This window comes from Phoca vitulina, unplaced genomic scaffold (genome assembly GCF_004348235.1).
Source record: "Phoca vitulina isolate PV1807 unplaced genomic scaffold, GSC_HSeal_1.0 scaffold22, whole genome shotgun sequence".
Classification (NCBI taxonomy): Eukaryota; Metazoa; Chordata; class Mammalia; order Carnivora; family Phocidae; genus Phoca; species Phoca vitulina.
In genome coordinates, this window is record NW_022589725.1 from 37,969,341 (window position 1) to 37,996,920 (window position 27,580).

General features: G+C 38.8%; 1 protein-coding gene across 2 annotated transcripts in view; it reads right to left on the reverse strand.

Annotated features, from left to right (window-relative positions):
* The window catches only part of LONRF2 (LON peptidase N-terminal domain and ring finger 2), a 37,666-nt gene that overhangs the window by 4,532 nt on the left and 5,554 nt on the right, over positions 1-27,580 (reverse strand). The window contains exons 2-10 of one of the 2 annotated variants that reach the window (XM_032419420.1): positions 22,743-22,861; positions 14,615-14,737; positions 12,091-12,249; positions 11,354-11,555; positions 10,860-10,959; positions 10,464-10,578; positions 7,175-7,296; positions 5,640-5,798; positions 2,349-2,511 (exon numbers count right to left, since the gene is read on the reverse strand). In XM_032419420.1, the coding sequence (XP_032275311.1) occupies positions 2,349-2,511; positions 5,640-5,798; positions 7,175-7,296; positions 10,464-10,578; positions 10,860-10,959; positions 11,354-11,555; positions 12,091-12,249; positions 14,615-14,737; positions 22,743-22,861 (1,262 nt within the window). The remainder of the gene's footprint in view (positions 1-2,348; positions 2,512-5,639; positions 5,799-7,174; positions 7,297-10,463; positions 10,579-10,859; positions 10,960-11,353; positions 11,556-12,090; positions 12,250-14,614; positions 14,738-22,742; positions 22,862-27,580) is intronic. The other variant, XM_032419421.1, reaches the window with a different exon arrangement.

A 27,580-nucleotide genomic window follows, 5' to 3' on the forward strand; every position in this document is an offset into this window, starting at 1 on the left:
GTACTTTTCTTATACAGTGAAGATCTATCTACCCTGTCTTTCTATAACATCCTGATTTTTCTCTTAACAATATAAACATATCCCATGTTACTATGAGTAATTTTCAATGGCTACATGCAATCCTCTATTTGAGAATTCACTCCACCATTCAGATAAGATATATTTAAAAATAACACAGCAATATAAATATTTATGCAAAAGTAGGGGGGGTTGTTTTATTTTTGTTGTCGGTGGTGAGAGAAAGGGCCGTCATTCCCTCAGGATAGTTTCCTAGAAGTAGAATTGCCAAGTCAAAGAGTGAGACATTTAAAATATTGTATTCCATATCACCAAACTATATTCCAAAAGACATGTTACAGCTACCACACTTCTCTGCATTAGCCTTACACAGCCTTACACAGCCTGATGCTTTAGATTTACCATGCTTTGCTTCTGGCTGCCTATCTCACTGCCAAGTCATTCATTTTAAGTATGTCCCAGTCCTACTCAGGAACACCTAAGTGGGAAAAGCACTGGGCAGGGGACAAAGTGACCCCGGTGTGTTCTGGCTTCACTGCTGATTCTCATGAGGCAGTCACACAGCCTCCTGAGGGTAGGGGTTTTTCATCTACAAAGTGGGAATAAACCATTCAGGTCCTTTCTGGTTATAAAATTCCAGTATCTCTGAAAACTAGGGTAAACTGAGGAATTAGATTATAACGCATACAACCATTCTCAATTTGACTTATACAAATTAAACATTCTACGTAGTAGAGGATTTTCTTTTTTAAAAAAAAACCACCAAAATTATTTCATGTTGTAGCTATGTAAGCTCTCATTTTACATACATAGACCACTAAAAATCACCATCCACGTCAGTAAACCCTCTCCTCAGATTTGTTACTAGGGCAGCAGAGGGACCCTGAAAACAATCACACTCGGTCACATCCTTTAAACCCCACTCTCCAGTCCTGTGGCGTTAGGGCTGACTCGCTGTGCTTGGCTCCCCTGCACTGCGAGCCCCTGTGCTCAGGATGACCAGGACCAGCAGCTGGAAAAGGGATGGTGCTGGTGCTATGGGCGTGGCTCTTCTCGTGGGCATCATGAATGTACATCACTGTCCCCAAAGTGACTTCCAGTGTGATGTCAGACAGCTCAAGACTCTCGCTTTCCATGTTTCTAAATGTGAACCAAAGAATTCAAAAGAGGGATACAGTAATTCCAAGGATTTCCTCTTTCTAGATGGTTGTAATGTTTTTCTGCAGGATAATTTACATACAGAAAATGCATCAGTCTTAATGATTGGCTCAGAGTATTGTCAGCCGTACACACCAGTGGGATCATGATCCTCAATAGGACAGGGGGCATTTCCATCACCCACAATGGCCCTCCCTCTACCCCCCAGCCAGTCTCTGCCCTCCAACACCAGAGACAAGTGATGCCTGGTCTTGGAATTTATAAATGGAGCCACACAGCATGTGTGGTTATGTGTCTGGCTTCCCTGGCTTAGCATCACGTTGAGAGATGATTTGTTGAGAGACCTAGGAGATTCTTCCACGTTGTTCTGTGTGTCAGCAGTTCCTTCATTCTTATTGCCAAGTAGTATTCCACTATATAAATATACTACAGTTTGTTTATCCATTCCTCTGCTGATGAGCATCTGCACTATTTCTTGGTTTTGGCAATTAATGAATAAGACTGCTAGGGACATCTTTGTACCCATCTTTCTGAGAATCCCTTCAAAACATTTTGTTAATCTGTCAAGATATGGGTTCTGATATTTCTATTAGACATATCAGTATTTCTGAAGGGGTAAGAAATCCAAACCTTTTACACTGAGCTTTAGAAGGTATTTTTAAGCACTGTTTTTTATATTATATCTCATTCTGAACTAATACCAGCATCCAGAACAGGGATGGACTACTACTCACAAGTCAAATCCTATTCATTGCATATGTTTATGTAAACAGCATTTTATTGGAAACGGGTCATGCCACCTCATTTACAGACTGTCTACAGCTGCTTCTGTGCTAGAATAGCAGAGCTGAGTAGTTGCAACAGAGACTGCATGACCTGGAAAGTCTATAGTATTGACCGCATGGCCCTCTGTAGGAAAGGTTTGCCAACTCCTGAGCTGGAACACCGAGACAACAAATCACAAAGGCATTTTGCAATGTGCAACAGTAAGGTAATTTTTTTGAGGAGGAGATGTGTCCACCAGTCCCAACTCAGGTGAAAAATCCACTGAGGTAATAAATCAGGGAGGATATAAGTAATCTTGTCAGTAAAAATCCGACCAAGTTTTTCCACAGCGCAGAGGGAAACAAGGTGACTGACCTCTAAACACGCAGCAGTAAAATAAACCTCACCTTTTCATCTTCGAGATATTCAATGTCGGCTGTGTTATAGCCATCTCTGTGACGGTGGCTCAGAACTCTGAACCGACTAATCCCAATGGCATCCACAACCGAACTCCCATCAGGAAACGTTCTGACGTCCTTAATCTCCAGCATGCAGCCGTACTCTGAAATTCTGACAGGACAGTCGGGAGAAATTACCACGATTTTAAAAACGCAGAAGATCCAAACAAAACTAGTGGTGTCTCCACATGGGACCAGCAAGCTTATTTTCTCTAAGAGACACCTGCAGATGATTCCTTCTGTTAAATGCAAAACATACGGGTGTGCTAGGGCTGCAGTGGTTCAAATAAGCTAGTGCTTTGGAAGGACCTGAGAGGTGGAGAGAGCATCCTCAGTCCCCTTGGTCAGGGCACCGGCGGGGGGTACAGAGAGCACACGGTATGTCCGGGGGCCGCCATGCCACTCACAGATTCTGCTCCCTCCTTCCCCATGTCCACTGATGCGGCCAGCTCTGTCCTCCCCAACAAACCGCTATGGAAAGTCACCTACAGTCACTGCCTTCACCTCCTGCTCCCCAGCAGATCTCCAGACCCCACCATTCCACTGAGATGACCCCACTAGAAGTCACACATGACTCTGGCATGAGCCTGCTGATCTGTCACTGACCCAACACCCTCTGCTGCTCTCTGTGGCGCTCCCTGACCAGTGCAGCCCTTTTCAGCTGCCTCCCTCCTCCACGTGTCCCTCACACACAGGGCCCGCCCAGGGTGGCGTCCTTGCTCCAGAGCTGTCCCCTGTGATCTTAACCACTCTCATTCTTGTAACTCTCATCCGCTTCCTGAGGAGACTGACTGAGCCCGTTACATGTCAAGCATTACATGGAGCGGTTTATAAAATGTTCTCATTCAAGCCTCACAAAAACAGGAAGGTTTAAAAAAATCAAACAACTTATGTAAGGCCATGGCAAGATTTAGACCTGAGATCTGAACCCAAGGCTACCTAATTCTAAAGTGAAAGAACAACTTCATTACATACCTTCAAGCAAACGATGAGTGACGGTTCCCAAGTCACATGCCTGTAGGGCTGGACACCTCTGCTTGGATCTCTCCTAAAACTCTCTCTTCCTGCTTATCTAACAGGGCTATCTTATCCATAGCTGGTGGCATTGACGGAGGTGCCCTGAAGATTCCCTTCAAGGGAGGACTTCCTGCCCCAGCCATCAGCAGGCAAATGCCTTCAAATGTCAGCTCCTCCAAAGCCTGTCTCAGCTACAGAAACTGTCTTTCCAATGAGCATCCTGTTCTGTCTGTGGACAAGAACTTGTGAATGAAGGCAAATCCTCCTTGCATCTGTAACTCCCAGAGCATCTGGACTCTCATGCTTGTCCACATGAGGTCATTAGAACATGGCCCCCAGAAAACTAGCTGAATTCTTCCTACCCACTTGCAGGTCTCCTGGGCTCTGCCACAGGTAAGCCAGGCTTTTGTCTACTGCTCTCCCTGGAGGGACTTGCCTTTCCTCACTTACTATGAGCAACCTCTGCTCACCAACAGGTTCAAGAAACTTACATCCTAGAGTTTGTCTGGAGTAATGCTCTTCTTAGTGTTCTGTATCCTTCATGGAAGCAGAACTTCTGGAACTTGTTTTTTCACTCTGCTTTTGCTGATTTTGATGAATCACATTTTAATATATTCAAACGTATTAATCTCTTCTTCCATGTTATGTGCTCTCAGCATCTTGTACAAAAAAAAAATCTTTTCCTTTTCCTAATTATAGTCTCCAATGTTTTCTCTTAAAATTTTTATATGTTGTTTTTCATACTGAGAATGTAAATAACATGTGTTAATTTGTGTATATGGTGCAAGGCAGAGAAAAGATTGTTTTTCTCCATCTGGACTGCCCACTAATTTTCTAAGCACTTTTTAAGTGAGCAGCTTGCCTTTTCTCACAAAATTATATGTAAATATGGGGTCCATAAATGAGCAGATCTGTTCCTTATCTCCATATTCTGTTTCAGTGATCTACTTACTAGGACTTCTAAGTTTATTATGAGAGTGTTCTCTCATCTTACTCAACTGATTTCTTCAAAACTATCATGGTTTTGATCTTTTACTTTTCCATAATAATTCTAAAAATCAGCTTGAACAATTCCATGAAAAACCCCTCTTGGAATGTTGACTGAAACTCCTTTAGATTTATAGACTAATTTGGGTAAAACTGACATTTCTATGACATCAAAGTCTATGCATCCATCCATGGATATGGTATTTCTCTCCATTTATTTAGATCTTCCTGAATATTTTTCAATAAAGCTGTAGAATTTTTTCCATAAAGGTCCTATACATATCTTTAAAAAGATCTGTTCTGGGGGGCCTGGGTGGCTCAGTCAGTTGGGCGTCTGCCTTCGGCTTGGATCATGATCCCAGGGTCCTGGGATCGAGCACCGCGTTGGGCTCCCTGCTCAGGGGAGAGCCTGCTTCTCCCTCTCTGTCTGCCTGCCTCTCTGCCTACTTGTGCTCTCTCTGTCAAATAAATAAATAAAATCTTTAAAAAATAAAAAAAGATCTGTTCCTAGGCATATATGGTGGAAACTAGTGGATAGTCCTACATATCCATTCTCCCTTTCTTCCTGGGCACATGGGTGGGCTACATTTCCCAGCCTCCAATGCAGTAGGTGTGAGCAACAGTGATATGTATCCCTTTTCTCCAGAATCCTTCCAGAGCATATGTGCCTCTTCTACCAGCTACAACTTGCATGTAGTGACCTTATCATAACCATGCAGTAATGACAAAGCCCTAGAGGATAAGGAAGCCAACAGATGGGAAGGACCCAGGGTCTCCAGAGCAGCCATGGAGGGGAGCTGCCTGCCAATTTGATGTACAACGAGGAGAGGTAAAAACTTAAGAGCTGGGGTTGTTATAAGCCTGAAATTTGTCTGGCTGTGTAGGTGGAGGCTTCGATTTTTTAGCAAATTTTTTAGACCTTAAAAGTTAGACTGGATTTGTTTGCATGATGATGAACTAGAAGAGAATTACAGGCAGAGAGAAGCATGAATATGAACTGTATTTAGAGAAAGGCAAATAATATGGTAGTGGACTAGCAAGTACGATGTCTGAAAGAAAGGAGTAGGAGATGAGGCTAGAAAAAAGGCTGGGACCACATCATAGATAGCCTCAGACTTAGACCTTGTTGCGTAATGGGAGCTACCGGAAGTTTTCAACATCATCTTAAATTGTTCTTCGAGAAAAATAACAAGTTATGTATTTATTTAGGACCCTCTGAATGCTGACAGTTCTTACCCTGCGTGCTCAGCAGACAGACACATGCCAAACCGTTTGGTGCCAGTTTCCATGCATCTTCTTATCATAAGCCGATAGCGGGGCTCAAAGACATGAAGTGGACACGGGACCGTGGGGAAGGCCATGGCACACACAAAGATGGGGACATCTCTGGTAAGACTGTTAGGTGAGGGAAAATGTAAACTTAGAAGTAGGAGCAGTTAGAAACAAAAGGGAATATTAGTCACTGTAAAATAGAAAAAGCTAGCCAACCTCAATTTTCTCATTTACAACATAAAACCCTCAGGCCTGTCTCAGTCTTTAGTGGGGAAAGGAAGCCAAGGACCACCTCATGAGAAAGTTCTCAGCTTACCAGGTTTCCTGCCAAGCCGGTCTTATTTAATTTGATGAGACAGAACATGCTGAATTGTATTAACTTACTTGGAAAAAGTTATAGCTTACGACTATGATAAAAAAAAGTTCTAATGACCTTGAGAGCACTATGCTAAGTGAAATCAGTCAGAAAAATGAATACTGTATGACCTCACTTACAAGTGGAATCTTAAAAAAAGAACAAAACCAAGTTCATAGATACAGACAAAAGATTGGTGCTTGCCAGAGGCTGAGGTGGGGTGGGGGATGGGTGAAGGGGGTCAAAGGTACAAGCTTCCAGCTGCAAAATATGTAAGTCCTGGGGATGTAATGCACAGCATGGTGACTACAGCTAATCATACTGCATTGCATATTTGAAAGTTGATAAGAGAATGGGTCTTAAAAGTTCTCACCACAAGAAAAAAAATTTGCTAACTATGTATAGTGATGGACGTTAAGACTTATTGTGGTGGTCATTTTGCAATATATATAAATATCAAAGCATTATGTTACGTACCTGAAATTCATACAGTGCTATGCATCAATTTTACCTCAATAAAAATAAATAAGAAGAAGAGAAAAAAGTTCTGATAAAAGCAAAAACTACACAGTAGTCAAAGGTAATGAGTTCTGAATAAAAAAGAGTGGAAGAATTATAAGACCTCAATAGTTAAAGTTTGCTACAACACACAACTCTAATCACTTTAAAAGATAAAAACACTGTCAAGACTATTTCAAGGGGTAAACCTGTTTTCCCTCCTGTTTCTATATACTGTGCCTTTTCAATTCTGAAAAATTCAGTACCACTTACTTAGATACAAAAAGCAACTACATAATTTTGTGAAGACACAATTTTTTTTTAAAGTGGGCTCCATACCCAGCATGGGGTCCAACATGGGGCTTGAACTCATGACCCCGAGATCGAGACCTGAGCTGAGATCAAGAGTCAGACACATAACTGACTGAGCCACCCAGGGGCCCCATGAGGACACACTTTTGAAATATTTCTTATGACCCCTTTCAATCAAATTTCCATAAACTCTTTGCAATTAATTTTTTTTTCTATTTTTAGGTCTAATTTCTCTGCCAAGGGGGGGATAAAAACCTGAGATAAAGCTATGAATGCAAAGGTTTCCTTCTTTAATCTGAACTCAAAACCAAGTACATACAACATGAGGACTTACTTTGACAGCTCTGTCATTTCTTCATCATAAATTCTCTTCCTATCAGAGAGTTCATCAGATAAATACCGAAATATTAATTCTTCGGCCAAAATAGTTATATTAAAATTTCTGCTTGCCAGCAACTGTAACAAAAGGAAATGTTAAATAATACCACATGGTAATTAATTCTAGAGTACAGAGCACTCTGTCCCCAGTAGAAAAGGTCAACAAGCGGGGAGAGGGATAGAGTCTCTGGGAAGACAAAAGGATGGGGATGGAGAGCTGGGAGGTCAGCCAGCCTGGGGTAGGGACGGGGCAGGGCAGTTCCTCCCAATCTGAGAAAAAGGTAGGAGAAGGTGTTCATCACCTGGAGGAAGGATGAGTGAATCCCAGCCTTGCTGGCTTCTGCATTCTCAATCATGTATCACAATGTCAGGGAAGGGAGAGGAAGTGAGTAGGGTATGTTGCGAAAGAAGAGAAATGGGAAATAATCACCCGAGAAAGTGGAAAATGGAAGCTACTAGAGAAGCATAGTAAGAATGATTACTAATGTTTTGAGTCTAAGATTTAAGACTGTGAATTTAAACTGAAACCAATCTTCCCAATTTTGTGGCTTTTTCTCTAGCTTTGCTTTGTTACTTAAATGGACATGTGCGAGAGGCAGAGTTGACTTTATTTGGATTGGGAAAGGGACTGAGGGACCAAGGAATGAGAGCTGGATGTAAAGGGAAATAGGTGGAAACTGAATTAAAATGTGCCAGGATCCCGGTGGCTGGAAGGGTCAAATGTAGCTGAAGATCTATATTACTCTGTGTGTGTGTGTGCACCACTTTTATCTTAGGCATATGAATTTGCAAATAACAGCTCTTTTCCCTAACGTCCTAATATATATCAGGTACCAATTACAGATGTTTCATATAAATGAAGTTAGGCCTTGAAATAGCCCTATCCCAGAAGCATCGTCTACAATGTACTAATAAGGAAGAGGGGTCTCAGAGGGGTTAAGGGACTGATGTAGAGCCACAGTGGCACCAGGACCGTGGGACTGGTAGGTCTCACTGTGAGGGTGTCGCTTTGTTAACGTGCTGCACTTCGGGGTTTGCTCTACAGATTTCTAACAGTTACGTCTGGGCAGGTCCTGGACATACTGCCATGTCTCCTTCAGCTTGTGTGAAACAAGCCACGTGTATTGCTGTCACTGAGAACTAGGAGTTCAGCCTCGGGGACGCAACTGTGTTTGAGGCCCTCAGTAACAGAATAACCAGCAGAAACAAGTTTAACTTAATTCACAGTAAGTATTATTAATGACATCCCTATTTTATACTGTTAGTTTATGGCACCATTTACTGAAGAGTAATACAATTTGCTTTACTTGGCATTGCGTTAGCCAAGACTTGTGTGCATACCTAGATAGTTGATGATTCTTGTTTATGATAATGTATGTGAGAAAGTCTAAGCTCATGAAGGGGTTTCGGCATCAAAGAAAGAGACAGGAATGATTTTTAATTTTAGTTGGTTTCGTTATATTCCAAATTCTGCAGCACTGGCAATCTATGCAGAACTTGCACTTAACCATTCACTCATTCATTCAATCATTCATTCAGAATGGATTTCCTGAACCTCTACTGTGTGTTCTGGCCCCCGGAGATCGAGTGAAAACAAGACAGAAGTCCTCTCTGTCCCTAAGGAGCTTGTATTATAGTGCCAACCTCAACGCACGAATCACACAGCCCCCCACCAGAGAGCACTGAACATGGAAGTGAACAAAGGGTCTGTGTTACACACAGTAGTCATAAAGACATGCATTTTACTGTCTGAGAATAAACAAGCCACCTCCAGGCCCACCAGCCCAGACAAGCATGGGTACGACAAAGTAACAGGCCAGATGCTACGCCACCGTTAGCAAGAAGAGAGAGCAAACACAGTGCAATGGACCTGCCGAGGAACTGCCAAAGGAAACTGCTACTCAGAAAGCACTGTCATCATGACACATGGCACATAGTACAATGAATCATATTCATGATGAGAGCCCTGATTAACTTAGAGAGTTCCAGCATGTATGCAATTTAAAAAAGCAAGTATATACATAGAATGATTTAGAAAGGTCTCAATTACAACTTATTTTAACAAATTTTGGCAGTGAACTATGTTACAATTATTTAAAAATTCACATAAGTATAATATCTCCTTTACCATATCAAATTCAAAAATAAATTTTACTGGACATTTGTTTTAAAAAAACCGCTTTAGCCTAGGGCACCTAGGTGGCTCAGTCCGTTAAGCGTCTGACTCTGATTTCGGCTCAGGTCATGATCTCAGGGTCTGGAGATCAAGCCCCGCATCAGACTCCGCGCTCAGCGGGGAGTCTGCTTGAGATTCTCTCTCTCCCTCTCTCCTTCTGCCCTCCTTCCCCAGCTTACACCCGCACACGCACACACTCTCTTTCTCTCTAAAAATAGACAAATCTTTAAAAAACCACTTTGTCCCACTTAAAATGCATTAAGTGAGTTTAATCTCTAGTAGTAATTAAGGCAAATATAATTAGTATCATTTTATGGATTAAAAACCCCCTCCCTGCCCCAAGAGGTTAAATAACTTGCTTCGTGGAAGGTTAGTGGCACCAGGGCCCAATAGAGTTGATACATATTCACAATTTGAAAAGTTGATCAGAATAGCTTTAAAAGCTTTTAAGTGTTGTTCATTGTATTTACCATACCTAAGGATGGATTTAACAGTTTATTTTTGAGTTAGACATAACTAAATAGCTTCCCTCCATGGAATCTTAAGTACTACTGGCTTTGATTACAGACAAAAGACACAACGGACAGCACACCAAAGGGATTTCCCGGTAGTCAGAACTGATCAAGTCTTCCATCCTATGCAAAACTGAGTACTGCAATATGACTTCACCTTGAGATGAGGTAAAGGACAGAATCCTTGGCACGTATTAAGTGCGCCATAATGTTATCTCAACCCTTTAGGATTAACATATGGCGGGGACTCAGTAATGTTATCTCAACTATTTATAACTAACACATTGTAAGAGCTCCAATTATGTTACCTGTTTTCAGTATATCTCAATTATAATTCATGCCTGAAAATTTCCCTGACATTTAATTGTTTCTGCATCTAAACTTCCCTTGTGTACTTTTTGAGAAATCAGATAGGAAAAAGACCTATCTTTGACTGGAGAAATCCAACTTTCTTTAGTAAATGGGTAGTGGAAGCAAAGCCAACCCCAGAAATGAGCATCTACTGAGGGATGAGAGGAGTGGCTGAACGGTCCTGTTGTTCCAGAAGAAATACTTACTTCTGAGAGTTTTTCTTTACACAGTGGACAATGTGGGGCATGGTCGAGGCAGCGTTCAAGGCATTTCAGGCAAAACGTATGTCCACATGGTGTAGTGACAGGCTCAAAGAGCAACCTGGAAAATATATCTGAGTTTTTAGCCAAAAATGTCCAGAAGAGATTTTCAAATAATCTATTTATTTTCTAAGAATTCCTTAAGATAATTCCCTTACAGCTGTAGAAATTACAGATATCCATTTCCATTGAGATTTTCCTTATCAAATTTTTTGAAAATAAATCATTTATTACTAAGGTATACGTAATTTCTCTGATAATAAAAAGCCCATTATGTTTAGGATATCCAATTCAGAAAGGATGAGGTTTTCAAACAGTTGCACAGGTTCTCTGTCATCCTACCTCATGCAAAGGGCACACTCAAAGTCAGTTACATCTATGGAGAGCTCTGGACTTTCTCCTATGTTAGAGGTCATGTTCCTTTGAGGTGAGGAATCTGCCTCTGAAAAAGTTTAAAATGCTATAATTAACATTGCTCATCTGGACAAGAGCATGCAGCATCTGCATTTCCTCTGGTTAAAATGTGTTACACCAATATAACAAATCATGCTGGGCAGGAATAGTTCCTATCAGATTAAGCATATATAACAATAATCTATCTGGACAGTGAGCATGAATAAAAGTTAAAGTTACAACTAAATTTTCCCTATTTCTGACTATGAAGTTTTTGTAGGATTAACAATTTTAAAATGTACTATAATCATAAAGCTGATATATTCCTTTCATTATTAATTTTAAACTATCCGTATAAAAAATTTTTTTTAAATATATTGAATATTAGCTAACATTCTATCACTCTGGAGTCATACAACTCCATGACAAAATAACTTACTGACCTTTCTTGGGAATTTTCCCAGGGCCATTCAGGTCATGCACATCCTCCAAATCATTTGGAAATTGTCTCTTTAAACCGGTGCTGGGTGCTACTGGAAGGATACTTTCCAACACTTCTTTATCCTCTTCAAAGTGCAGGCCCAGTGTAAAATACAAAACTGAAGAATTGGTATTTCTAAACACATCAGATTTCTCAGATGGATTCTGGTTAAGTAGGAAAAAAGAACCCTGAATATTAAAGAAATCATAGCATAAGAGAAAACAATATTCATGTAATGCTTTTCTTAGAAATCTCCGGAAAAAAGAGGGCTTATGCTCTTCCTTCATGATTGGTTTCATCTATTAACTTCCAAGACAAGCTTTACACTTCCCATGGTAAAATACAGAATAATTCTTTTTGAGACAGATCAACTGAACATCAGTCTTCATATATGCAAACCAACCCTCTGTTTTCTTTTCTCCAAGCCAAAATAAATTCGAGTCTCCTGATGCCTGGGGTTCTCAATGTGTGATGTCCTGAATGTTTCTACATGTTTCTTTCAATCATTTTCATTACTTCCACCAGCTTCCTTTAAAACTTAAAAACTTAAAAACTTTCAGGTTGAGGAGCTAGAACCGGTCTTGAGAAGTACTTCCAACTAACATAATGCCACAGTCTGAATAACTTGTAAGTGTTCAAAATTAAGGCATTACATAAAGCTTAATCAAGATAATCCTGACAAACACATGTACTTCATACCTTAGAACCCCCTGCACTACCACCTTCTTCCAGAGGCTGGGTGTTTACATGGCTGGCACACTGAGCCTTTAGCCTGCTGTTCAATATTCTGCTTTGGATGGAAGATGTCAAATTCTGAGGCACATTTTCTGAAGCTGGAAAAAACACCTCGCACATTACCTATAAAATTTCCAAGAAGAAAAAAACAATTTTAAAACACTTTTGAAAAATACATAATATGTCTTAAAGATCCAAAGGAAACTCTAAGGGCAAATAGGCCTAACACATTGAAAAGAATATTTACCATATTCCAACTGCCACTATTTCAAAACTCAAGTTTCTGGAACCATAATCAATGCTTTAGGCAGTTTAGCTACCAGTCCCTTTCCAGCTTAGTCTTACCAATTATAAAATATGAGTATTACCAGTTCTTTCTGTCTGGTCCTTACATATCTGCTACAGAAAATCATCCTTAAAAGTCTCATGGTTAAGAGAGAAAAGTGGGGTGTAGAGGTTGTGGGGATCCTAAATTAAATCCACGTTGAGATCACCCACAACTGAGATATTTCTAGAGGAACTGCTCAACTTACAAGAGAACCAGAAGAGCCGCCTAGTAAAGAACTTTAAAGGAAGATCGGGTTAAGAGCCATAATTCTAGTTCAAGAACCATGGACTAGCCTCTGGTGGTGGTGGGAAGTGACCGCCAGTCACTCGATGGTCCTGCCAAACCTCATGGACTCCGCTGAATCCAAAGGCTTAAGAGAGGTATAAAGGAGTGACTGAAACCCAGTAAAGAACCTGCCACTGTTCTTCATGTGACAGATCAGTGCACCCGTACCCATGACCCCTGTATCAAGAAGGAACAGCACTCAGCAGGGACATCAGTGTCCTCAGCACTGGCTCTGGGGGGCTCCAGTAAAGCAGCAGAAGGCTGCCTGGGAGATTACTTTTCATGGGCATCAACAGGCTGGCAGTGTTGGGGCACTGAGATAGACATCTACCCCTCACAGAATGCTACAGGGAAAAACATCATATCTGAAATAGCACCAGACAGACAAGAAGCACCCCAAGCATCACCAGGCCTAGATTCTGGCCCTGGGACCTTTGTAAATCCGCTTAAGTTTGAGCTCAGGCTGAATTTCTTAAGCTGTTGTAAAGAGCGGTTGAGATACGTTTTAAGGTTCTTGTGAAATTTGCAGGTGGGACAAAGCAGGCAGGGATAGAAGAGCCAATGTTAAGATTGAGTATTATTCTGACAAGTTGAAACAATGGCCAAAACCCATAAGTGATAATTTGAGAGCATTAACAAAGACCAATCCACTGCACAATACAAGGCTCAAAAGTATTGCTAGAAAGTTCTCACTGAAAACAAAAAAAGATCTAGGTGTTTGGGCTAACCCAGGTTCTAATAGGAGCCAACAGTGTGACGGTATTAGGCTAAAAATAAACAAACACGCTTCATGATATGAACACAAGGGAAGGTAAAAGTTCCCCTCGTGGGGCGCCTAGGTGGCTCAGTCATTAAGCGTCTGCCTTCGGCTCAGGTCATGGTCCCAGGGTCCTGGGATCGAGCCCCGCATCGGGCTCCCTGCTCGGCGGGAAGCCTGCTTCTCCCTCTCCCACTCCCCCTGCTTGTGTTCCCTCTCTCACTGTGTCTCTCTCTGTCAAATAAATAAATAAAATCTTAAAAAAAAAAAAAAGTTCCCCTCGTGTCGCTGTCAGATGTGGATGCTGAGGTACACTAGAATGCATCCAGAGGAGGAAACCTTACAACCTTGTTCCATGAGAAAAGGATGTTCAGTCCAAAGAAAGACTTAGGGCAAAGATAACAGCCAATCTCAAATATCTAAGGTGGTTTAAAATGGAGGAGGAAGAACAGATTCATTCCCTCTTGCTCCAGAAAATAAAACTAGCCTGTAAAGTGGAAATTGCAAGGTAAATGTATGAAAGAAGTCAGCAATGAATAGTGCTAAAATAGGAAACACTGACATAAAAACAAGAACTCGTGGTCACTGGAAGTGCTCAGACTAACTATTGTACAGGCTCTTATATATGGGGTGGGTTCCCACAGCAAATGTGACTCAATGACCTCTAATAAGACTGGGTTAAAGACCTGCATCATGCTGGTGAAGCTTTGCTGGCAATTTCAAGTCAACCTTTCCAGCTGAACTGCTGTATTTTGTATATTATCACAATGTCTTTTATAGGTCTCCTATACAAACTATAATGCTTGAAATTACAACTCTAAGAAAACTCACTTTGCCTCCCCTAATCTCACACATTGACCCTGCCTCCTTAGCCCATGTCATTATCCCAGCAGAACGGAGCTGTGCAAATGCTGTCTCATGAAACATTGTGCTTTATCCCTGGATGAAAGTTATCAAACGTGTGAAACTCATGATCATTCCTGTGTGCTTTTAATCACATTGTCATGAATATTCAGAACTATATTATTTGTTTATTTGACACGCAGGAATTACTCAGCATGGACATAAAGGCTATATAAATGAGACTTAAGAAAGAATTCGTTTAAAGAAAATCACACCTTCTGTGCTTCTTTCTTCACTGAGTTACATTCAGGATTTAAAGCAAGGCAGTAGAGAAATTCCTTTAACACTTCCTTACTTCTTCCCAATCCAGAAAGAGCCTGAGCCTTCATATGATGCCCCTGGATTCATCAAAAGACAAGATACACATTTTTAAAAAGTGTGATTATATACTTGCATACAAAGGGCCCCGAAAAAAAATCATTAGAACTACTGAATTTTCATATCAGCTAGAATAAACAAAAACCCCCCAAGGATGGCTCTAGCTCTACTACCTTGGAACCTGAGCAAACCCGAATATCTCATAAACACAATCTATAAGCAGAACACAGGAATCACCAGACTAGGAATTTAAGCCCAAGGCAGTTTCAAGGGCCATGCTAAGTAAGAGAAGTGACTATCTACCAATTTTAAATACACTCAGTCATCACAGATCACAACCATGTTCCTGTCTTCAAAGAGCATAGTCTTGTGAGAGAAGACCGACATGACAAGAAATATCTATAACACAAAGCATAACATACAAATTACTACAACAGAAATAAACAAAGTGCAATATGGGATCAGTATTTTCCACCAGAATTTTTTTTTTTTTTTGGGTGAATGCAGTATTTTCTCAAATCATTGTAAACATTATAATTTGTTTTATCAATTCATATATTATATTTCCATTTGGGTCAGTCCTGACCATGCATTTTAGTCTTTTTCTTCTTTATTTTATTGAATTTTTTCTTGTTAATCCCTGTTTCTTCATTCATATATATATTTTTTAAGATTTTATTTATTTATTTGACAGAGAGAGTGAGAGAGCACAAGCACAGGGAACAGTAGAGGGAGAGGGAGAAGCAGGCTTCCCGCCAAGCAGGGAGCCCAATGTGGGGCTCGATCCCAGGACCCTGGGATCATGACCTGAGCCAAAGGCAGATGCTTAAGCATCTGGGCCACGCAGGCACCCCTTCATTCATATTTTAAAAAGATGTACTGTTTCCAACTGGTTTTGTCTCATGTTGAGCCAGACCCTTGACTTCATAGACTTCATTGCTGAATGGAAGACTTTTTGGATCCTTCATCTACATGAGGGAGATCTATTTGAGAGGTTTTATTTTCAGGTGTGTGGTAGGGAAGCCAGGCCTTAGGCAGGGAGCCCCATGCATCAGGATTTAGAGGGGCTTACTTAGGGCGGGGTGGAGGGGGGAACCTCCTGCATGCATTGGCAGCCACACTTTCCCCAAGCAGTTTGTCCAAATTCTTTGCAGGAGGTGGAGGCGGGGCATTATGATTTTTTTTTTTTTTTTTTTTTTTGCCCCACTACTGTTCTGCATGGCGGAGTGAACTGGCATGTCAAGCAAACCTCCTTTCTTATTCCTTTCCCAAGAGCTTAAATTGAATCTTCTCTGGAGTTTGCATTAGGACATGAGCTCAGCTCCCATTTGAACTATAATGTTCTCTGCTTTTTCATCCATTCACCTGCATTCCAAAAATTTGCTGAGCTTTCTCATCTCATAAATATTCCCTATTCTCTTCCATGATGGACTTATGGAGGTATAATTTATATATAATAAAATGCCACCAACTTTAAAGGTACAATATAGGACTTTTGACAAATATATACAGTGTGTAACTACAACCACAATCATGATGTAGCACATTTCCATCGCCCCAGAAAGTTCTCACATGCCCTTCAAAGTCAATCCTAACCTCTCTCCAAGTCCAGGAACCACTGATCTGTCACTAGAGTTTTGCCTTTTTGGGAATTTCATATAAATGAAATCACACATGTATTTCATTGATCATTTCTGTTGTCTCTCTAGTCTCTATTTCGTTTCTGCTCTAATTTTTATTCCTTTTGCTAAATTTGGACTTTTTTTTTCCTAGTTACTTGAAGAATAAGATTAAGTTGTTTGAGATCTTTATTTTATTAATGTAGGTGTAAACCACCCTATTAGAACTATTTCTGCTGCACCCGATACGTTTTGGTATGTGTGTTTCCATTTCCCTTTGTCTCAAGATTTTTTTATTTCTCCTTTGATTTCTTCTTTGACTCATTGGTTGTTTGGAAGTCTGTTGTTTCATTTCCACATATTTGTGATTTTTCCAGCTTTCTTTCTGTTACTATTTCTAGTTTTCGTGCCATTGTGTCTGGAAAAGATACTTGATAAGATTTCAATCTTCTTAAATTTGTTAAGACTTGTTTGGTGACCTAACATATGATCCATCCTGGAGAATGTTCTGTTTGCTCTTGAAACAATATATATTTTGCTGCTCTTGGGTGGAATATTCTATATGTAACTATCAGATCCATTTGGCCTGAAATATAGTCCAAGTCCATTATTTCCTTGCTGGTTTTCTGTCTGGGCAATGTGGATTCGAGGGGGAAAGATTTTCATCTAAAGTTGGCTGTAAAGGCACCAGCTGGCTAGGGTGCGGTAGCATGGTGTCCATGCAGATCTGGCAACTGCGTCCAACACTGGCAAAGGCTGTGGGAATCCTTAGCAGCCGAGACTGTGGGCCTCCTGCGGGTGTCTGTGACAGCAGTGATGGCTAGGGCTGTTGGGGGGGAAAGCCTGCTGGGATCCTCCTGTTGTACTTTGTCCATGGGTGTTGGCGACAGTCCTGGTGTGCTGGCATTCACAGCAGCAGAGAAGCTGGGGTCACAGGCTCAGTGACAGGTAGAACTACCGCAGCCCATGGTCTGGGACACAGACTCAGACAATAGTATCTGAAGGGTAAGAGTGTGTGCAGATCACCCATGGAACCGGGATCTGGGTCTCTGGAGCTCCTTGCTGTGACATGAGTTTAGGGGGATAATGCAGAGGGGGAGAGATGCATCAACAGATCCCAGGGATAACAGGGCACAGAGGTACCCCAATTCAGGACCAAGGGGGTGGGATACACAGCAATGGCAGCATGACCCAGTGGTAGCAGGTCAAAGCTGTCACTTGGGACCCAGGATGAAGGGCACAGAGCAGCAGAAGCTCAGGTTTGAAACGATGGGTCAGCGTCAGGGCTTCAGACTGAGGGAGGGGGCGACAACACAGAGGCAGCTCTGCTTCCTGTAAATGGTGAGGCCCTGTGGCATTCCAGTCCTGGAGAACAGGGCACAGCAGTAACTTGGGCTCCAGTGGCCAGGTGTCACCAGAGCAACAGCACCAGCCCTGGGAAGGAGACCCTGAGGCAGGATTCTGGGCACTTCTATCAGCTGGGTTCAGCTTTGGTTAAGAGTATTGGGGTCCTCAGTAGCAAAGGCTGCAGAAGCTCATGGCGATGACAAGGATTGCAAGAGTCCTCCGGTTCTCTTTACCTCATGGGGTGAAATCCCTCTGAGGGGACACTTCTCAGTATTGAGCTGCTCTGGACTGGGGAATGGAGTGATACAGGTAAAATACTTCCTACACTTTTCTTTGTGGCCACCCTTAGTTTTGGGGCTCTACAGGGTTTCTAATGCTGCTTTACTGTAGTCCAGAGCTTTCCCAGAGCTGTTTTCATTGGTTTATAGTTGTTTGTTTATTGCTTTTGTTGATTTTGTGGGAGAAATGAGTGTTGGGACCCCCTAGGCTGCCATCTTGCTGATAACTTCTGTTTACATGTTGATGGACCTATGGGTTATTTTCAGTCTTTGACTATTATGAATTAAGCTGTTATAAATATTATATTAACATCTTTTTACTTCTCTCGGGAAAATAACTAAGAGCACGATTGTTAGGTCACATAGGAAGTGTACGCTTAACTTTAAAGAAACTTCTGAACTGTCTTCCATTGTGGCTGTACTGTTCTGCATTCCCACCGCATTGTGTAAGGGTTTCAGTTGTTGGACATCCTCGTCCACACTTAGTATGGTCATTCTTTTAAGTTTAAGCCATTTTAGTGGGTATATAGTGGTATCTCCTTGAGGTTTTAATTTGCATTTTCCTAATGACTAATGATGTGGAGCCTCTTTTGATGTGTTCAGTTGATATTCCTATGTCTTCTTTAGTGAAGTATCTGTCCTTGCCCATTACTTAACTGGGTTATTTACATTATGATTAAGTTGGTAAGTGTTCTTTATATATGCTATATACAGATATATGGCTTACCAGATATATGTCTTGCAAATATTTTCTCCTATTCTGTTTGCTGGTTTGTTTTTGTAGCATTATCTTTTGAAGAACAGAATTTTCAGTTTTGATGAAGACCAATTTACTTTTTCTTTTACAATTTGTCCTGTGTCCTGGATAAGAAATCTTTGCTTTACAAAAAGTGTCAGAGATTTTTATATTTTGTTTCAGATATGCTTTAGTTATAGACTATATGTTTAAGTTGATGCTCCATTTTGAATTAATTTTAATATATGATGTAAGGAGAGGGTTGAGGTTCATTTTTTTTTTTGCAAATAGATATCCAATTTTCTCCTACTAAAAAATGAAAAAATTATTCTTTTCCTATAGAGTTATCTTTGCACTATTGTAAAAAACTAATTCACCACTTATGTGTAGGTCTATTTCTTTACTGTCTTCTGTTTTAGTAATCTACACAGTTCTCAATACCGTAGCTTTATAGTAAGTCTTGGTATCAGGTAGTGTATTTCCTGCAACTCCATTCTTATTTTTTAAAATTGTTTTGGCTCTTCTGTCCCTTGTATTTCCATAAATGTGTGTGTGTGTGTATACATATACACACATACATATATGTATATTTTAAAGCCAATTTGCCAAATTCTGCAAAGAAGAATACCAGAATTTTAATTGGAACTGTTGTTTTTTGGGGAATCTGTCATCTTACTAACATTGAGTATTCTGAACCTGGTACGCATTTATACTTATTTAAGTGATACTTCATTTCTCTCAGCAATGTTTTGTAGTTTTCAGTATATAGATTTTGTAGGTACTTTGTTAACCTTATCCCTAAGTATGTCATTTTTTTTAAACTATTGTCAACAGTATTATTTTTAAATTTTCATTTTTATAATTGTTTCTTGTTGCTTAGTAGAATATGATTGGTTTCATTTTTGCATACCACCTTGTAGCCTGCAAGCTTTTTGTAAATTTCTTGAGATTTCCTCACAATTATGTCAACTGTGAATAGACAGTATTGCATTTTCCTTTCCATTCATTATGTATGCCTTTTATTTCTTTTCTTTTTTGTTTTTTGTTTTGTTTTACCATTCTGGCTAGTACCTCCAGTATCTTATTGTGGTAAAAGCAAACACCTTTTATTTTTCTTGGTCTTAGCAGAAAGGCACTCCATTTCCTACCATTAAGAATGATGTTTGCTATAAGGGTTTTCATAGATAGTGGTTATCAGATTGAGGAAATCCCCTGCTATTTCTAGTTCATACAAAGTTTTTAACATGAAGGGCGTTCAATTTTATCAAGTGCTTTACCTTCATTTATTGCATTTTTTCAGTCTGTCAATACAAATTGATTTTCAAATGAGATGATGACAGGTATCAGTGTGAAGTTTGTTTGTTTGTTTTTTAAATGTTTTTGCCTGGTTTTGTTATCACAATAATGCTGTTCTCATAAAATAAGTGTTCCCCCTTTTCTGTTTTCCAGAAGAATCTTTGAAGGATTTGCATTATTTCTTCCTTAAATGTGTGATAGAATTTATCAGTAATTCCATCTGGTCCTGATATTTTGGAGGGGAGGGTGGTTAACTACAACTTCAATTTCTCTAAAGAAAGATAAGGCTATTGAGGTTCTCTATTTCTTCTTGATTGAACACTGGTAGTTTGTATCTTTCAAGGAGTTTGTTAACTTCTAGGTTGTTGAATGTATTGGTACAAATTTGTTCATAAAATTGTTCCTTTTTTATCCTTTTAATGTCTGTAGGATCTATAGTGATATCTCCTCTTTCATTCCTGATATTACTAATCTGTATCTTTTCTCTTTTTTCCTGATTAGTCTTGTGAGGTATATAAATTTCACTGATCTTTTCAAAACAGGTTTTGTTTCATTGACTTTTCTTTATTGTTTTTCTGTTTTCTATGTATTGACTCCTATCTCTTATATTATTTCTTTTTTTCTACTTACTTTTATTTTAATTTGCTCTTCTTTTCTTAGTTTTTTAAGGAGGAAACAGATCACTCTTTTGAGACCTTCTTTAATAATTTACTAATATTATAAATTTCCCTCAAAGAATGGTTTTAGCTGTATATGACGAATTAAATGTAATGGGCTTTTATTATCAGTGATTTCAAAATAGTTCCTAGTTTCCTTTGTGATTTCTCCTTGGTTCCATGGATTTTTAGAGGTAATCTAATTAAATAACAAGTTTAAGGATTTCCTGGATGTTTTATTATCATCAATTACTCTTTTCATTCTATTGTCAGAGAGCATACTCTTCAAGATTTCAATAATTTGAAATCTATTGAGACTTATTTTACCAGCATAGGATTCTATGAGCATTAAAAAGCACAGGTATGCTTACCCATTTGAATAAGATCAAACTTATCACATGCCTATTTATATTTCTGCATACGGGCAAATATTTTGTTAGCACTGACTTATCTCCATTTGCACCAAAAGTTGTGAATCAGTATCAGCCATGACGGATGGCTTGAAAGGATAGTTTGCCTGGATAAAACACACTGGTATAGTAGTCCCCAACTGAAAACTCGAAGTTGGTTCTACAAGTGCTTCCGTATCATCTCAGCCACAGTTGGACAACTTCATCCTTCCCTTAGTCCTTTCAACTTACTTTCCAATGTCGCTTCTGCTCTAATCCTAGTTATAACATTAACCTGGAAACAAATTTCCATCCTTCATTACCTTAAATTGATTTATCAGGGTATACTTCCACTAAAGCTGTTCTTCACTAGGCATTTATCAAGAATTGAGGTCCACAGATTTGCAATAAACCCTAAAGACATAACCCAAATCCCAAAAGCTAATAATTCATTTGCTGGCTCTCTTACAGTTAAAATTCTCAACGTAACTTTGTAGTAACTAAGTCTGTCTTTCATCAAAGACACACTGCCAAGTTTTTACCTCAAAAAATCAATACTGTGGAGAAGAAACTAGCCTCATAGGGCAATACAGAAACTAGCCTCATAGGGCAATACAGCCTCATAGGGCAATATAATTTCTGTCAGTCAGAAATAATAAACTTATAATTCATAACAATTAAGGCTCAATCATTACTGACAGAAATTACTTTAGAAGATTAATAGATCAAGGGATAGGACAAAAGTCATCAGAAAAAGGAGGAGAAAATATTTTTAGTGAAGCAAGCAAGCAAAAAACAGATTTCTGGGCTTGGTCCAACAAACATTTGTTTCCCATCCTTAGGCTCATCCCCAATTCCAATTTAACACTTAATCTAAGCTGAAAACATTTTTTTTTTTAAAAGAATGGAGGAAGGTTGGTTGAAGGAAGGAAAGAAGTCCATCTTTTCTATTAACATGGGTTAATGCCTCTTCAATGTTTCTAAAACAAAAATGATAAACAGTAATATAGAGGGACAAAATATTTTTACTTACTAGCTAATAGAGCATGTGATCCATGTTAATTTTATTACAAGTTCCTTAAAACTTTAAAATCTCTTTTGGGTTTTAAAATCCAGAGATTCATGAAAAAAGCTACAACTTTTATTGTTTGGCTTCTTAATCTTCAGTGACAACTTAAGCGATCATTATTATTTTAACAAAGCTTATTTTGCGTCATCACAGAAAGAAATATTAGACCTTTCCAACACAGACTAAAATTATTCCAAAATACATACAAAACATTCATCCTTTCACTACCAACATTTGTATGTTCCATGCATATTAGGGCCCAACTATTAATCATGATTATTATATGACCTTACTAACGTGTAATTTTAAACATTTCCCTTTACTCACAAATTATACAATTTTATCATTGTGTTTATATATTTATTTGTTTATTAAAAAGGCATATTATTCAGCTAAATATCTCCTAAAAGTAATCTAAATTAGTGTTTCTTAACTAAATCCCGTTGGGAGACTTTTTGGTCTTTTAAACTGAGTTGGTTTATTATGAAGTGGATTGCTACATTTAGACTACTATCATGAGGGAAATGTACACTGTGTATAGGTACCTAATCACAATCATCTTCGTTTATTCTTAAGAAAATCCCATAAACTTACATTTATTATCTCCAAAGCCAACTAATACCTTAGTCAAATACCTTAGTCAAGAGAGGTTCATTCTGACAAACGGCATTGGCATCCTGTAGAGCCTGCTCGTAGTTCTTCATGGTTAAATGTAACTCTGCTCGCAGCAGCAATAACGAATTATCTCTAGGAGCTGAAAGACATGGGCAATAGAAAAAAATCAAAATGACTACATTTAAAAATAAATCTTTAAGTCACTAAAAATATTAAATTGGAAAATAAACATAAAGGCAAAATAAATACTCCCTCAAATCATATTTGGTTTAATAGCTTGAGAAGTTTATTTTACATAGCTTCTCTCAGGAAAACAGAAAGAGTATTAACATGACTTCAAAATGCACCAAGAAAAACAGACTGCCAAATACACACTAGGCACAACATTATCTGCAATAATAATGAGTAAATGCTGAATCATCTTAATGCTATAACTAGGTATTAAAAATGAGAAGATTTAAAATAACTTTCTTGAGGGGCGCCTGGGTGGCTCAGTGGGTTAAGTATCTGCCTTCGGCTCAGGTCATGATCTCAGGGTCCTGGAATCAAGCCCCGCATCGGGCTCCTTGCTCAGTGGGGAGCCTGCTTCTCCCTCTCCCTCTGCCTGCCAATCCCCCTGCTTGTGCTCTCTGTCAAGTAAATAAATAAAATCTTTAAAAAATAAATAAAATAACTTTCTTGAAAGTATACAAGGAAATTCATACTCAAGAAACAAAAGAATCCGTAATTTTTTTCTTATACAACTGCATGGATGTGGACTTATCATCATAAATGTACCTACAGTACATTCTCTTAAGTGAGAAAGGAAAGGGAAAAAAAACTTCCTCAAACAGAAGAGAGCTTGAGAACTGCTCATATGAAACTATGGAGATAAGCTTCGCTACACAGACGCCAAGAGTGACTCTATGAGCTGATATGTAGTATGTGAAGTCCTTGACTTGGCAAGGTACCATGGAAAGGTGACAAAGCCAGAGCTTATGAAAGCAGAACCATCACAGCCATTTTCATCCTGCTGGGACCTGGTTCACTCTACCTATGCTCATTGCAGGATCTTTGCAATAGAGCTACAGCATGCATTTTAATTGATAAATATTCTAAGTACCTAATGTGTTCTCATTTCTCTACCTAATACCCATTTCAGTTTGCTCCAGAACCTAGACCTTGACTCTTTCTCAAACTAGCCACTTGGTACTTTCCAAATGCCACCACGTCTAGTTTATGTAGGTAAGTGGGCAAGTGTGCATAATAGAACTCATGCAAAAGGATATTACATCAAGACATGGGGGGGCTACTTATGACTCTGTTATTGCTACATATGTGTAATAGAGAGAAGGTATGACAAGGAAAAAAGGTGGGAAAAGAGCAAAGATATGGCAGAAATGGAGAATCTAACAATAAAAGTTGAATTTTATTTTTTTATTTTTATTTTTTTTAAGATTTTATTTATTTATTTGACAGAGAGAGACACAGCCAGAGAGGGAACACAAGCAGGGGGAGCAGGAGAGGGAGAAGCAGGCTTCCTGCGGAGCAAGGAGCCCGATGTGGGCCTCGATCCCAGGACCCTGGGATCATGACCCGAGCCGAAGGCAGACGCTTAATGACTGAGCCACCCAGGCGCCCAAAAGTTGAATCTTTTAAAATGACATGGACTGGTTAGAGTAAGGATCAACAACTTTTTTCTGCAAAAAACCAAACAGTAAGTATTTTAGGTTTTGTAGGCCAGGAAAAAACTTGAGGATATTGTACAGGTACTTATATAACAAGAAAGAAAACAAATTTTCACAAAGTTTTTATTGGCAAAATTAAAAAATAACAGTAATAATTTAGTACTTTTTTGTAACACAGGTCTACTAATTAGAAGAATGGAATTCTTTGGGGGAAGGGACAACATTTTCCTTAAAGTTCAAAGTTAGTTTCCCCTATCATCAAAATAAATTGGAAAATGTTCATGTGCTGATTATGATCTGTAATGAGATTTTATGTTTTTCATCTTGGAATATGAAATACAGATGTCAATCCACAAGCATATGATTTTAAATTGAGCATTTTATTGCTTATAAGTTCTGTATAGAATTCTATTAGATTCTTCTCATATTTGTCTCTGTAGTATGTCATACAGTAAACATAATTACAGATTAATCATTTGCAACTGAAGACTAAGTAAAAGTTCCTCAAACGCACAATTAAATACATTTTCAAATACAGAAATAACTTTTAGAGATTTTTGGAAATCTCAAAAAAAAAAAATGCTGCTAGAACTATAGTTTGAGCTTGAGAAATACACCTGCTGCAAATGTGGGTGAGAATGAAGATCTCCCACCTTGTTCCTACTTTGCCAGAGTTGATTTTCTTGAATCTTCTAAACAACCATATCATGTGAAAACAATCAGCTTTGACTCTGGCATGCTAGGTTTTATTCCTTGTGTTTCTTTTCATTTCCACATTGAAGTAACAGTGGTGATAGCAGACATTTATCTCTTATTTTTGAATTTAAAAAAGGACATGTGGAATGTTTTAACATGAAATATGTTTACTGTAAGCTCCTGACAGAGAATATTTATCAAATTAGTTAAGTTTCTTTCTACTCCTAGTTTTCTAAGAAGGCATTACAACAAGTAGGTGCTGAATTTTATAGTATGCTCTTTCAGCAGGAGAGATTACTTGGAGTTTATCTCCTTAAATCTGTCCTTATAGGGAATTACATTGAACAATTTGTCTAATACTGAAACATCCTCATATTCTTGGGATAAGCTCACCTTGATCTTAAGTCTTACTGTATTGTTGGATTCAGATACTAAGAAATTTAACTAAGATTTTGGCAACTATGTAGATAGGTAAGACTAGCCTATAATTTTTTTCCTGTCTAAACTTAACTGATTGTAGTATCAAAACTACACTAATCTTATAAAACTAAATGAAAAATTTCCCATATCTCTCAATGATCTGAAATAAGATGAAAGTTAATCTTCCTTGAAAGCTTGTTAAAATTTGTTTGACTTTAATGTCTTTTTCAAAAGAAAAAGCCCTGAGTAGCACTTCTATTTTGTTTATGGTTATTGGTCAATGTCAGGCTTTTACTTCTTCTTGGGTCAATTTTGATAATTTATAGTTTCCTTAAAATTGTCCTTTTTATATAGGCTTTAAAATCTGTTATGTTCTTTTATATCTGCAACTGTGCTTCTTCTTCATTCCTGATCCTAATTGTGTTTTGCTTTTTCTTCATCACATTTGCCAAACATTTGTTTCTTTTATTGGTCTTTGTAATGAACCAGCTTCTGACTTCTTAACCAACCTAAGTTTTTTCTGTTTCACTAATGTTTTCTTCATTATCTCTTTGCTTACACTTGTGTTAGCTTAATTGATCTTGACAAAATTTTTGGAGTTAAAAACACTCTTCATTTACATTTATTTTTAATCGTTCTTCTCTAATGAATGCATTTAAGCCTCTACTCCTCCCATTCTAAAGGCTACTTTTACTGAAGTCCAAACAGTCACTTCCCATCCAGACACTGAATGAATCAAATTATTTTCTTTGTTGACTTCCACCATTTGGCAATCCATTTATGAAGCCAGAACTTCATAATTTAATCTTTTAAAACATTTCAAATAAATCTCTACACACTTCCTAAGCATTAAGCCTTAAGCTTAATAAAACTGAGAGAATTTATGGAGGAATCACAAAAAATAAATGGAAGAGGAAAAGCACCTTAAAATTCTTTGTGTGGAGACAGCTTATGGAAGAAAAACACATGTGTGCACCTTCCAAGAAACTGACAAAAATATCCAAACAGTTGATCGATTAACCCTTGTATGGGGAAAGGAGTCAAAAAGAGTACAGTTCGAGAACCAGGCTTTGTGAGGAAAAGAAGAGATAGTCTACTCTCTACATTTGTGTTTAGGCTTAATCAGAAACTGTTCTCCAACTGCAACCCAGGGTCATTGTCATGCTGGGAGCTAGAGTTACGACCGTAAGATCCGTCAAATGAGTGGGCAGTGGTGAGAAGTAGAGAACTGTACAAGTGTTATTTATGAAGAGTTGAATGAATTGATACACAAAGCAATGTCAACTAAGTAGTGGTCCTGGTGAATAGAAAGAATAAATGGCAGTACTCCTCATGGTTTATTTGTTCAAAATGATGTAGGACTTACAAAGTCAAGGCTACAAATCATAAATGTGTATCTTGAACTTTTATATACATATACACCTGAGTGATCACTACCCAGATCAGGACCTAAGAAAGCTCCTTTGCACTTTCCCAGGTAGTACACCTTTCCTAAAGGTAACCACCATTCTGACTTCTATCAACATGAATTACTTTCACCTGTTTCTGAACTTATACATGGGGTTATATGAATAGAATGTACTCTTTTGTATCTGTCACTAACATTCTGTGAGATTTCTCCATATTGCTGTATGTCTCTGTTTCTTTAAAAAAAAAAAAAAAAAACCCGCTGCCTATGGAAAGAGCCAAGATGTCCATCAACAGAGGAATGGATAAAGAAGATGTGGTATATATACACAATGGAATATTATGCAGCCATCAAAAAAAAAAAACACCCCTGAAATCTTGCTATTTGCAATGACGTGGATGGAACTAGAGGGTATTATGCTAAGCGAAATAAGTCAATCAGAGAAAGACAAGTATCATATGATCTCACTGATATGAGGAATTCTTAATCTCAGGAAACAAACTGAGGGTTGCTGGAGTGGTGGGGGGTGGGAGGGATGGGGTGGCTGGGTGATGGATATTGGGGAGGGTATGTGCTATGGTGAGCGCTGTGAATTGTGTAAGACTGATGAATCACAGACCTGTATCTCTGAAACAAGATAGTAGGAAGGGAAAAATGAAGGGGGGGG